The sequence below is a fragment of the Rhineura floridana genome, chromosome 3 (genome assembly GCF_030035675.1).
Source record: "Rhineura floridana isolate rRhiFlo1 chromosome 3, rRhiFlo1.hap2, whole genome shotgun sequence".
Classification (NCBI taxonomy): domain Eukaryota; kingdom Metazoa; phylum Chordata; class Lepidosauria; order Squamata; family Rhineuridae; genus Rhineura; species Rhineura floridana.
Genome location: NC_084482.1, coordinates 12632566 through 12645612, shown reverse-complemented (window position 1 = coordinate 12645612; position 13047 = coordinate 12632566). Strand labels below are relative to the sequence as shown.

General features: G+C 44.5%; 1 protein-coding gene across 2 annotated transcripts in view; it reads right to left on the bottom strand.

Moving 5' to 3' along the window:
- Nucleotides 1–10332, bottom strand: part of PIN1 (peptidylprolyl cis/trans isomerase, NIMA-interacting 1) — a 50163-nt gene extending 39831 nt beyond the window's left edge. The window contains exon 1 of one of the 2 annotated variants that reach the window (XM_061614504.1): nt 10199–10332. In XM_061614504.1, the coding sequence (XP_061470488.1) occupies nt 10199–10256 (58 nt within the window). In that variant the 5' untranslated portion in view covers nt 10257–10332. Of the gene's footprint in view, nt 1–6135; nt 6236–10198 lie in introns of those variants that run through there. The other variant, XM_061614505.1, reaches the window with a different exon arrangement.
- Nucleotides 10333–13047: the final 2715 nt, after the last annotated feature.

Here is a 13047-nt window from a genome sequence, read left to right as displayed (position 1 = left end):
AAGGTTGTTCTGAAGCAAGTGTGCTGTGCTTGAGAGCCCTAATAAATGATTAGCAGTCAGAGATGGCTGGAAAAACAGCCTTGTCCTACCCTATACTCTTGATATCAACAGCTCTCCTCGTACTCAACCAGCATTAATCTACAAACAGGAGGATCATGGCACAACTGAGGAAAAAAATTGTTTATTTGTGTGATCACAGTCCATTTTTCAGAATACATCACTTGGAAAAGACTGTTTTAGGCCTGTACTGAAGGATGAAGGATGCAGAGTCTTCTTGGCACAAAGCAGAGGGAGATTGCATCTCCTTTCACCCCAAGAAATCAGTCACCGAGAAATCCATATGGAGGATGAAAAGCCTAGACATTGCAGGGACCAACACTGTTTTTTAAACGCATTGCAGTCATCTGCAGATCTTGGAAGTAAAAGACTGAATAGCCTTATAGATGCCAGCGACATCCAAAGTATCTGGGTCCCTAAGACTTTAAAGCGAATTCACCAGGAATTTTAAGTACTTTTCCACTGCTGGCTTCCTTCTTAAAGCTGTTTTTAAAAGAATTCTTAAGTGAATTATTAAAATCAGATCATGGAGCTCCTGAGCCTGCCTCTTCTTCCACCTCAACACACAAATCTTCAATATGGGTTCCATCCCCTTATATTCACAGCTGCCCTCTTACCACCATCTCCCATGAAAACGGGTTGAGTAGGCTACTTATTCATATATATGTCCAGAGCCCACTGAACAACTCACATGCTCTGCTCTTGGGATTGTTTCCCAAGCCTATCCCACCCATCCTATAATATCCATCCTTCCCTCAGCACTTCCTGTTCTGGAAGCAGGAGAAACATGCTGCTTTAAAAACTTTGCTGCCTCAAATACACCTCCTTATAGTTTCTTAGGAAGGCTAAGCCAGATCTGTAATAAACTAGGCTTATAAACAGTAACATGCCTGACCACTTGTGGCAGGTAGAAGTTTTCCTCAGGCAAGGGAGCATCTGTACACTGGAAGAGCAGTTGGAAAGTTTTTTTTAATGTGCTATAAATGACTGTTTTTGTGAACAGATGGCTATTAATAATGTGTGAGCTAGTAACTTGTCTGGAATTTAAAGAATTGTATTAAGCCTTTGTTAGAAAAAAGTTCTAACTGAGGCAGAAAATATCAAAATACTAGCTTCCTCTTAAATGCAAAGCCACTGCCTCTAGCAGTCATATAACCTGCCACTTGCTTGAAGCAAAAAGAAACTGACACTTGGCAAGCAGGCTAAGTATAGAATGACAGCCTGGCCACCTCCTCATATTCAGAGATATTCATCAAAGGCCAGCTCACCGGATTTGTGGCTGGGATAAAAACTGAGCTACGGTCTGCACTCTACATTCTATCTTGGACAACACTACCTGTCAAAAAAAGTAATCAGCACAACACAAAGGGCAACAGTAGGCTATGTGGCCTTAGTAAACCCAGCTAGAAAAAACCAAAGCATAACAGCTTTGGGGGGGGTAACCCAAACTTCTGAATTCCTCAGGAGAAAGCCATACATTTCTGTGGCACATACTATATGAATCATTCTCTCAAATGTGTCAAGAACTTCCTTAAGCTAAAACCTTACATGTTGTTTCACAGGAAGCTCAAGACTGTTCGTTAACAGAGTTCTTCCCTATCAAGACCCTTTCAACCTGATTAGCGATACAACAGTTAAGAGCCATTTAACCAGGATAAAAACTCACAGTAGTCTGGACTAGAACTAACTTTGGTTGCCAGTTACATTGGAATTATCAAAAAAATTAGGTAGCCACCAGGACTGTAGAGTCGGAAGCAATTTTGGGTGGAGTCGGAGTTGGAGTCGGTAGAAATGTACCGACTCCGACTCCAGCTTCAAAATAAAATTTGATTGACAAATTTTTTAAAATATAAATTCAAAATGTCAAAGAAGCTTCCCATGAAGTCAGCTGTAGTTGAGTATTTCACCATAACTCAAGATGGAAAACATTTTGTGTGTCAGTGCATGACACAGGACCCAGATGAAGACAAATGCTGTGATGCCAAGATCAGCGCATATTCAGGCAGTGATAAAAATGCTCCTGTGAGAGCTTACAATTTAAAAAGACATTTACAGCCCTTTCCAGGGCTGTGGAGTCGGAAGCAATTTTGGGTGGAGTCGGACAGTAGAAAAATAGAGGAGTCGGAGTTGAAGGTTTGGCGTACCGACTCCACAGCCCTGGTAGCCACAGTTAACATGCAAAGACAAGATACCTTCCAAGTGGCGTCTATTAGTGGCTAAACATTTCCCATCTACCATGAAGAAACATTTTGCACAAAGTGAAATTTGAGTGTGACAAGGAGAAGAGTCGGAGAGAATCATAGCGCAGGCCACCCAATTTCAACCACAGCTTTCCCCAACCTGGTGCTCTCCTGGTGTTTTTGACCACAACTGCCATAATCCAACATTTGGCCATGCTGGCTGAGGCTGATGGGAGCTGGAGTCCAACAACACCTGCAGGATATCAGATTGGGTAAAGCTGTTCTACCATGTGAACCATCCCATGACTTGATCACATCTTATAATGTAGGAAAGGACTGCTATCAAAAGCCAGTGGAGCTATACTGTTATAGCCCTCCTAACACAGGGCAGAAAAGCCTATCCTCTTTGCATGATGTAATACCATGTCTTTCATCATCAGCCAGTGTCTTATGCCACATGTTGGGAATGGTTACAGAGCCTTTGTTTTTCCATGGTTGATTTCCACAACACCAACCACTAACATTTAAAAGCATACACTGTTTATACCAAGAAGCAAAGAAACAAGGAGCAGAAGACATCCTTGAACCTGACTGCAGTCCCCAAACATCTTACATACATTCAAGGCAGCTGCACATACTATTTTAAGCCAAAACACCAAGTACAGGATTCCTTGTGCTCACTGGGACATTAGCCATTCTTTCTGCAAGGCTCCTCTACAAATGCAAGAGAGGATGAAAAAGGTGATCAAACAGAAGGTTTCACACTTTTCTATGCAAAACTGTAAGATTATAGAAATGTAGTTCTTGGCAAAACAACACTTCTCTATGCAAACAACTCCTACCCACCCAGAAAGCTTGGCATTTTAAGAACACACACATAGCTCTTCAACTTTTCCTTCTAACAACCAGTAGCACCATAATGATTTTTCCCATCTGGAGGAGACAACTCTATACTAGGTCATCCATACCTCCACCAGCTTTTTAAAGACAAACCCCCTTGCCAAAAGAAATGGTGACTAGCTGCAATATATTTAGGGAAGTCTAGGGGAACTCACCTCTGCAAGTACAAGAAGTACTCCCAGCAACAAGAAATCGAGAATCGAGATAAGGAGAGTCACAAGTTAATGTACCTATATTAATTTGTCAAGGGCATAGAGGCCAAAACCCCACCACCACAGTAAAGAACAAACCTCTTAACACATGACTTAGCTTTAACAAGCCTTAACAGTAAAGCTAGTTATGAAACTAGGAAGCCAGCAAGGAGGACTATCCAACATTTTCCAGTCTCACATGTATAAGTGTCTGCCTGCTCGCAGAAGTCATGGATGCATGCTCCATGCAGTGAGCTCGGGGCTCTTTGGAAACTTTGTTCTCTTGAGGCCAAGGTGGAAGATCTTGGAGAAGCACTTCGGTACACAGACAAGATCGTAAGGAAAATAGCAGACAAGCACCCCCATGCTGACAGTTCCTTTGAGCATGAAAGGTAAGATGGCATTATACAGAGGACGCAGTACACAATCAGAAGGAACAAATTTCTCAGGTGATTAACATTGTCTTATGCCAAAGACAAGGCTCCAAGATTGGAGGTGGAGGGTGTCTTGGCAATGAGCGATACAATGATTAGGAACAGAGAGCGCCAAATTTGTGTCTGGTATCATGACTCTTACCCTGCCCAATATAATAACTGTGGATATCACGTTATCTAGATAAGGTAACAGTTGGTACAGAAGAGAAGTGTGTGGTCATGGTACAAACTGGCACCAACGACATTAGGAAACACAGCTATGAGGTATGAAAACCAGCATAGGTTGCTATATAAGAAGATTAAGTTAAGGACCTCCTAAGAGAGCGATTTCAGAAATGATACCTATTCCACACACAGAGCCAGCTAAGCAGGAAGGGTTACAGGGTCTCAATGAGCGGATGAAATTGGTTTAAAAGTTATAAGGAATTGAGGAACATTTTGGACAAGCCAAAGCTGTACACCTGAACTGTAGTGGAACCAGGCTGCTGGCTCCAGAGCTAAAATTTAAGCCAACTCCTAGGGTAAAGACAATACGAGACGTGGACTTCCGCATTCAAGATAACTCACATGGCTTGAGGGATGGTGATGTAAAGGCTTCAGGTTCTCAATATGGGGAACAGGGTAGAACTTGAAAACAAGCATACAGAAGGATATAACAGCCAAACAATCATAGGAAAAATGGCGTATAAACCATGGTATTTAGAAAGGCATGCAACAAATAGGTGTTTTAAGACGGAAAAATTGGCACGCTGGACACTAAATCAGAATGCAGATATAGTGGGCATATAAGAAAGCTCATGGTACGGTAAGAATTCATGGGCCATAGTTGTCCACAGATATTAAGTCTGTAAGAAACTGGGAAGGGCACATCAGGAATGTATGGGGGGTGTAACAGAGGATGGAGCCCAAAACCTAAAAACAAACTCCTCCCCAGAATCAGAGTGAGTAAAATACCAGGCTCAAGAAGTATGCTCCCTGCACTATATTCCTCCACAGCTAAAACTAAAGGTCAAGAGTTGGTGAAAAATCAGGCTGTCAACCAAAGGAGAAAATGCTAGTGTTGGGTGGCTTCAACTAAATGTAAATGTACTGCCTTCAAGTCGATTCCGACTTATGGCTACCCTATGAATAGGGTTTTCATGAGGCTGAGAGGCAGTGACTGGCCCAAGGTCACCCAGTAAGCTTCATGGCTATGTGGGGATTCGAACTCTGGTCAAAGACACAGCATGTCTAGATATGTTAGGGGACTGTGCCTTGGTGCAGTAAAGAAAACAAGGAACACTGACCATTAACTCAGTCACTAGTGGTACTCATGGATATTGTGCAAAATGTAAAGGCTGTTGAACTCTTGGGAACAGCAACCACAGTACTATTGTATTCTCTATATAAGTGCTTTCATATTTGCTGGAGAAGCCCTTCTTGGGATCCTAACAAGTGCTGTTTGTTAGGCAGTGATGCAGGAAAGGGCCTTCTAGGCTATGGCAGCCAGTTTGTGGAACTTGCTCCCCCCCCAGAAGTGGAGTTGTTTCATCCACTTTGCGTTTTTAGGCAATGTTTGCAGGTACGGACTAAGTAAGCTGTTTATGTTTAACAAAATTATGTTCTCCATTGTGCTTGTTGCTTTATTTATGCAGGGTTAACTGCTTTAACTGTGAACTTTGTATTGGATAGGGTTTTCTTTACTGTGAAATTATCTATGCTATTTTAGTTTTACATATTTGGAAACTGCCTTGGGATCTCATGCAATAAATGACAGTTTAAAAATTGGGTAGACAGATAAACTTAGATCTATTTAGACAGATAGATCAACTTTTAGCTGCACAGAAAGTGCAGCACAGGCACTTACTAAACACTGTAATACTAGCCCAGCTAAAATGTATACACAGATTAGGGAAGATACAGACAAGTTCAGGATGCCTGCGGTTGACAAACAGTCACAGAAGCTCTATGAGGCAGGAAGGCTTCCTTTAAAAAGTGGAAGTTTAACCCAAGTGAGAAGAACAAAACAGAGCATAAACTCTAGCAAAATAAATATGGGTCGACTATAAGGCAAATGAAAAAAGAATAAGAATGCAAGTCAGATCTGCAACAAAATGTTTAGTAAATGCGTAATTCCCTGTGGTTCAGGGTTCTAGCGAGCCCGTACTACCACTTTCCAAACTCACCCTTCAATTTTCTGTTTCTCATTTCCAATGGGCAGTCAATATTTTCAGCATGACCACTCCTATCTGGCTGTTTCTATGGGATACTGCCCATTAGGCTTCTCTTTTAAGATAGCCCACACACTCACTTCCTCCATGGTATTGGTCCTTGTTCATTCCTCCTTCACCCTCTCTTTTTTGCTTTCTTCCCCCATCCTCCATCTCTTCCTACCTTTTCCTTCCTCCTCTGCCATCAGCCAGCACAATCTTTCACCTTTACAGTTTGAATTCTGCTTGTGATCTTAGCGGACTTAGTAGTCTTACACTTCTGGATTCAAGCTCTGCTTCTTCCCCCTCCCCTTTCCTCCACATGACCACACGCATGTGTAATCTTGCAGCTTTCTGCTTGAGGAGGGTTTTATCTCCCTAAGACTTTATTTCCTGAAGATTTATTTTTCCTACTTCCACAAACTTTGCAGTTCTTCCAAGCGTGCCAATACTTTCCTCTGCTTCCTGGCTGGTGCAGTTTGGGCTACAAAATCAAAGGCATACACCCACCCACCCCAGCACTTTGCTGTCAACAGGAATGACACTGGCAAAAATATAGAATCAGCCAAAAACAATGGGCTATCTCCAATGTCAGTAACACACAGAGCAGACATGTTTAAATTAATGGACATGACTAACTTGGGTACATTAATTTCATTGGGTGGTATTCAACTAACTTGTCTTGTTGGCATAAGGATTTCCACTTGCACAATGGGACTTGCCCTCCTTCCCCCATCTGTCCTCCCCAAATCTGATCCAGAGGGTTGTGAGAACCTCTAGAACAGTTTTAGGGGTCATGCAGGGGGATGAGAGGGAGAGAATGTTCTGTTACACAAGCAGAAATCCTTGTGCTGGTGGAACATTCAAGTAGAGCTACATTAGACATAACTCACTGGGTCTGCTCTGAGTGAAGTTTAGCTGGATACACCCAATGTGTTTAGATACATTAGAAGCAGAAAAGAAAACCAGGGAGATGGCTGAACAGCTAGATGACAAAAAAGGAAAAGAATTGCTAAAGGAGGGTAAGGAGAGAAGCAGAATGCATTATTTGCACTGGTCCTCACTGTGAAACACGCTGCACATATAGCTATGCACTCAACACACACCATCCATTTTTAGGACCCACCCTATTCTGATGATGCAAATTGTTTGAACTGTTTCTAATAATGGTCTATAATTTTGGTCTAACCTACCCTGAGATCTTATGATGAAGGGCAAGAAATCCTGTATGTACCTATAAGTAAATAAATAATGATGCAGAAGGGAAAGGGATACAGGAAATTACAAGCTGGTTAGCCTAACATCTGACCAATATAAATAGATCAAAAATATTATTCAAGTTAGAATTAAACATACAGAAGAACAAACCTTGCTAAGGAAGAATCAGTATGGCTTCTGCAGTGACATCTTGCCTCACCAACCTTTTATTATCCCACCTTCTAGAATTCTCTGAGTGCCGGCAATTAGGTAGACAGAGTAATTATACCTGGACTTCCAAAAAAGGTTTTGACAAAGTCCCTTACCAAAAGCTCCAGAGAAAAAAACTTAGGAGCCATTGGGTAAAAGGACAGGTCCTCTTAAAGACCAAAAACGTGTTAAAACAGGAAGCAGAGGACAGGAACAAGCAAGTATTCACAATAGTGGGAAATAAGCAGTGAGGATCTGTATTGGGGCTGATGCTTCTTGAGGATCTTCGTGACCTGGAATCAGAGTTGAACAAATGTAGCCAAGTCTGTAGACAGACTATTTAGGACTGCAAAGACTCAAACAGACTGGAGTGATTCTTTTGGAGGTCTTCACAAATGGGTGAAAGGCAAGAAAATGGCAAATGAGATTTAATGTAATAATAATACCCAAATTTCAAATATACAGTAATGTGAATATCCAGGAAAGATGTCATGGTATCATGGTGATGAACTAAAAACAAAAACCAACTCTATGTACAACAGTGGGAAAACAGTGAATGTCATGTTAGGATTAGGAAAGGTACAGAACATAAAAAGCCAGTATCAAACCTTCATAATTCATGGAGGATAAGGCTATCAGCAACTACTGGCCATGATACCAATGTCCTACCTCCACTATCGAAGGCAGTATACCTCTGAATACCAGTTGCTGGAAATCACAGGCTGCACTCAAGTCTTATTTGCAGGCTTCCCATAGACATCTGAGAACAGGATGCTGGACTAGACAGGCTTTTGGCCTGATCCAGCCGGGCTTCTCTTATGTTCCTTTATATAACCCTACAGTGCAAAGACATACAAAATACGGTATACCAGTCTTCCTTCAACCTGGTAACCTCCAGCAAACTGCACTGGCTGCAATGTATAGAAGTTGTAACCCAAAGCATCTGGAGGACACCAGATTAGGGGGAGGCTGCAATACAGTCACCTTATCTAGTTCTAATCCATCCATCCCAAAAGAGATGAAGATGGCAATCAAGGAAACTCAATCAAATGACTGGAGTACTTTATGAGAAAAAGCTACAAGTGGGGCTTCCACTTTTAGAAACAAATTAACTGGGGTTAACAGAATTATGAAGAAAACAGATACAGGGTGGGGGTTGTGTATGTGTTTCTCCTAACACTAGAGCTTGCAGTCCCCAATGATGGCGATTTGCTGTAGACCCAAGACAAAAGCAAACACTTTACACAATGCTTAACTTTTGGAATTCACGATCACAAGATATGGCGATGTCACTGGCTCAGAATAGCTTTAGAAGAGAATCTGACAAACTAATGGAAGATAGCTCCTAATAAATACAGGGCATACCCCACTTTAACATACGCAATGGGACCGGAGCGTGTATGTAAAGTGAAAATGTACTTAAAGTGAAGCAATTATCTATGCATGTACTGCACTGCAATCGCCACTAGATGGCAGCGGCGTCATGCCATTAAGTGTCCGTAATTGCAAAGCGCGCGTACATTAAGCGGGGTATGGTGGCGTATGGAGCATGTACGTTATAGCGAGGCGACGTTAAGTGAAGCAACGTTAAGCGGGGTATGCCTGTATAATAACTACACTACTTAATTATAACCCATGTTCAAGACAATATGCTTCTGAACACTAATCCCAGCAGTGGAGGGGCAGGCTAAGTGACTGCCTTCATGCCCAGCTGAGTAGCTTCTAGGCCACATCTCACTGCCCACTATTGGAAACAGAGTATTGGACTAGATCAGCCTTTCCCAACTAGTGGGCCACCAGATGTTGTTGGACCACAATTCCCATCTTTCCTGACCATTGGCAATGCTGGCTGAGGCTGATGGGAGTTATGGTCCAACAACATCTGGTGGCCCAGTAGTTGGGAAAGGCTGGACTAGATGGACCAGCCTTTCCCAACCAGTGTCTCCAGATGTTGTTGGACCACAATTCCCATCAGCCTCAGCCAGCATTGCCAATGGCCAAGGCTGATGGGAGTTGTGGTCCAACAATATCTGGAGGCACAGCGGTTGGGAAAGGCTGACCCTTGATCTAACACAGTATAACTGACACGAATATTCTGCAGATGGCTATCTCGCCCATGGACCATAAATTCCTACATCTGATTTATAGGAAGGGATAGGCAGGTAGGCATAGTATACTTCATTTGACCTGAATAAGCAAAAAAAATGGGAAAAAGAACACTTAATTGGAAGTTTGTCTTTATTGCACATATCTTTTTAAAAGTAAGTAGCTACTGGGAGTGTAAGGAAAGGGATGGAACAAGATGAGAAGGGGGAAATGTAAAACATCATAATCTCTTCTGGCTCTTCAGGATTTGGGGGTGGAAAGAAAGAGAGAACAAATGGGAATAAATATGGCAGTAGGAAGGAAGAAAGGCATTGAGAAACTATCGTCGTTTCCCGTAGGATTGCATTATTATTATTGGGGGGGGAGCAGTCGCAGCATCGAAGCATCTGGCAAACCGGCTCCACCACCTTTTCTCACAATCCTGCAGACAGAATGCCCTCCAAAAGCCCCAAACGCCTTGCGTTCCCTACAGCCCTGCCCACACACCCCAATACCCCATAAGCTCTTCCCTCAGAAACTCTTTCCCCGTCCAAAAGGGCGGCTGCCACTCCCTTAGGCGAAAGGGCCTCACAGACTCCCACCCCACCCCCGCATACAAGCCCCCTATAAGGCTCCCCATCTCTCTTTCCTCCACCTCCCGGGCCAGCCTCACCTCACCAGCCAGGCACACACATATATTTCGCCCCCTTGAACTCCCACCGCCACCACCCGTCCCTTTCCCTCCACGGCGGTACCGGAGCTGCGGCTCATGCGCTTCTCCCAGCCCGCGGGGAGCTTCTCCTCCTCCGCCATCTTTCCTCTTCTCGCAAAGCAGCAAGCGCAAAGCCAGCCACGCCCACTTCTCACGGCAACACCGCACGCGCACAATGGCTTCACCGGTCATTCTCGCGCGCGGCAACAGCGCTCCTCTCCCGCTATTGGTCGCTGAGGTGAAGCCGCGTTCCTATTGGCTACTCTTGTGAGGAGCTAAAAAGTCCCGCCCAGAGAAGAGGCATCCAAAGCCGTCCGAGTCTCATTGAAGCTATTGGCAAAGAGGAGTGGGATGGTGGCTGTGGAAGGACCAACAAATAAAGGCTAGAGATGATAGTTTTTTAAACAATATTGTTTCAAAATACACACTATATATTATTTCAAATATATATACGCACACTTATGTACGTCGACAGTAGCGCTCGGAGAACGTCGCCTTTCATATCCGCCGTGCATACGGCAAAAGCGAATGACCTGCCGCGATTCAGAGTCTAGGTTAGATCACGGAGTCAAAGCGTGCAGCTGCAGTGCAGGTGCAATGGAATCCCCCGCAGTTCAGGCTGCAATCCTATGCACTCTTGCATAGGAGCAATGTTTTATGGGGGGGGGGAGAAGAGGTGCTGGAACTCGTATCTTGATAAATTAAGTCTTTCCCATCCTTCCCCTCATCTGGCACCCCCTCCTTGGTGGTGGCTGATAGTCATTGGACCTCGTGGGGCTGCTAGGAAGTCATAGAGGTGTGGACGAGTCACAGGGATGTAGCCAGTTGTCCGACTTTTCTCCCCATCTTCCTCACTTGCAAAGATACCACGGACACTTAATCACTGCACTTGTACAAATACTGAGCACCTAAGTAAACTGAGAAGTGTCTTGCCAACTGAAACGGAAACGTGTTTAGAAGGGGTCACTACTGGCAGGGTTGCTTCCTGCTGGAAGATAACCTGGCCGCCCTTTAGAGCCAGCCCTGCCAGTCACCAGAAGGCCATTGTAGGAAGAAAGGAGCCTAGTGTTGTGCAGATGTTAGATGTGAGCACTCAGGAGTAAAGATAGATGCCCCTGAAGACTGCAATTCTAAGCACACATACTAAGGGAACAGGGCCAGTTCTAAAGGGCGGCCAGGTGAGGCACTGGCCAAGGGCCCCTGGGGCTACAGGAGCCACTGCACTCCCTTTCCGCAATCCGCAGCAGGATTGCTGCCGCAGATAGCAGGGCAGGAGCTTCAGAGCCACCCACCATTCCCCCGCTTCACCTACCTTTCTCTCTGCTGTTTTTTGCGGCTGCGCGCACAGGGTTGCCATTAATCAAGATGGCGGCCAAGGTTTCCCTAAAGGGCTGAAGCCTCTGCCCCCATCTTGGTTGATGGCAGCAATGTGCACGTGTAGCACGCATGCGTGCCATCAACCAAGATGTCGCCAGAGGTTTCAGCCCCTTAGGGAAACCTCGGCTGCCATCTTGATTGATGGCAACCCCACGCATGCAGGCACGCCACCAAAAAAACAGCACAGAGAAAGGTAAGTAGAGCGCGGGAATGGGGGATGGCTTGGGATCTCCCACCTTGTGCTCCGTGGTACCAATCCTGCCGTGAATCACAGAAGGGGAGTGCCAGGGCCCAAGGCAGGCTGGGGCCCAAGGGCCCAAGGGCCCCAGCATGCGTGGGTCTTGCCCTGGGCTAGGCTCTCCTTCAGAGGAGCAAAAGACTTTCATGGGGGGACATGAAGGATGGTCAACTTAGCCATCAGTGGCTAAGAATATTAAGAGCTCTGCTGGATCAGGCCAGTGGTCCATCTAGTCCAGCATCCTACTCTCACAGTGGCCAACCAGATGCCTAAGGGAAGCCCCCAAGCAGGACCTGAACACAAAAGCAATCTTCCTGCTTGTGATAAAACTTATAACCAGAGACATGCTGCCTCTGACAGTGGAGGTAGTGTATAGCCATCCTGACTAGAGAGAAAGAAGCTGCATGGAGTTTGTTTCCCTGCTGCCCTGTCAAAAAGAACACCCAGCTCCAGCTGCCAGATGCCCTGGGAGAGTGGAGCTGAAGAGAAGCACACTCTTGACCTCTGCCATCAGCCAGGGTTGCAATGATGTCTCGTTTGCCTGATTGGAGGATAAAGGCATGCATGGCTGGAATGTAGCCTATTCTACAAACATGGAGTGACATCCATTGCTCTGCTCCCTTTTGAATCTATGTGTGCAAATATTATTGTAATATATTGCAAGCCACCTTGAGGATCTTTGATAGAAAGACAGGATATAAACCTTCTAAACTAATAATTAAATAATAAATATGGAAATGTTCAAAAAAGGAAAGTTTCAACTCTAACCACACTTACTAGGAAATCATTTCAAATTCATTAGGACCTATTTCTGAGTAAGCGTGCTTAGGTTGCAACTGGGCCAGCAGTGAAGGTCAGCAGCTCCACTAGGATGAACCTGGGATGTTCTGCATGGAAAGCATATGCTCTACCACGGAGCTGTAGCTGCTCCCCAGAGTTAAACACCACATTGTGTTCAGAAGTACTTCTTGGGTCAGCCCCGACAATAACAATAGCACTTGTACTTTCTAAAAGGTCAGTTTACATGCCTTCCAAATGAGCTAAAGCCAGGGGTTCCCAAACTGTGGTCCACAAGCTTCATTCAGGGGGTCTGCCGCATGTCTGTGGAGTTGTGACAGGAGACAGCAATCCATCATATTAAATGTTCATACTGATTTTTAATTGTATTGTTACTGGTTCTTTTATTTCTTACGGTTTTGGGTATTACAATTTGAATTCCATAGAATGAATCCCACTTGCTGCAACAGGCAGAAAAACCATTAAGTGGCCACCTGGAC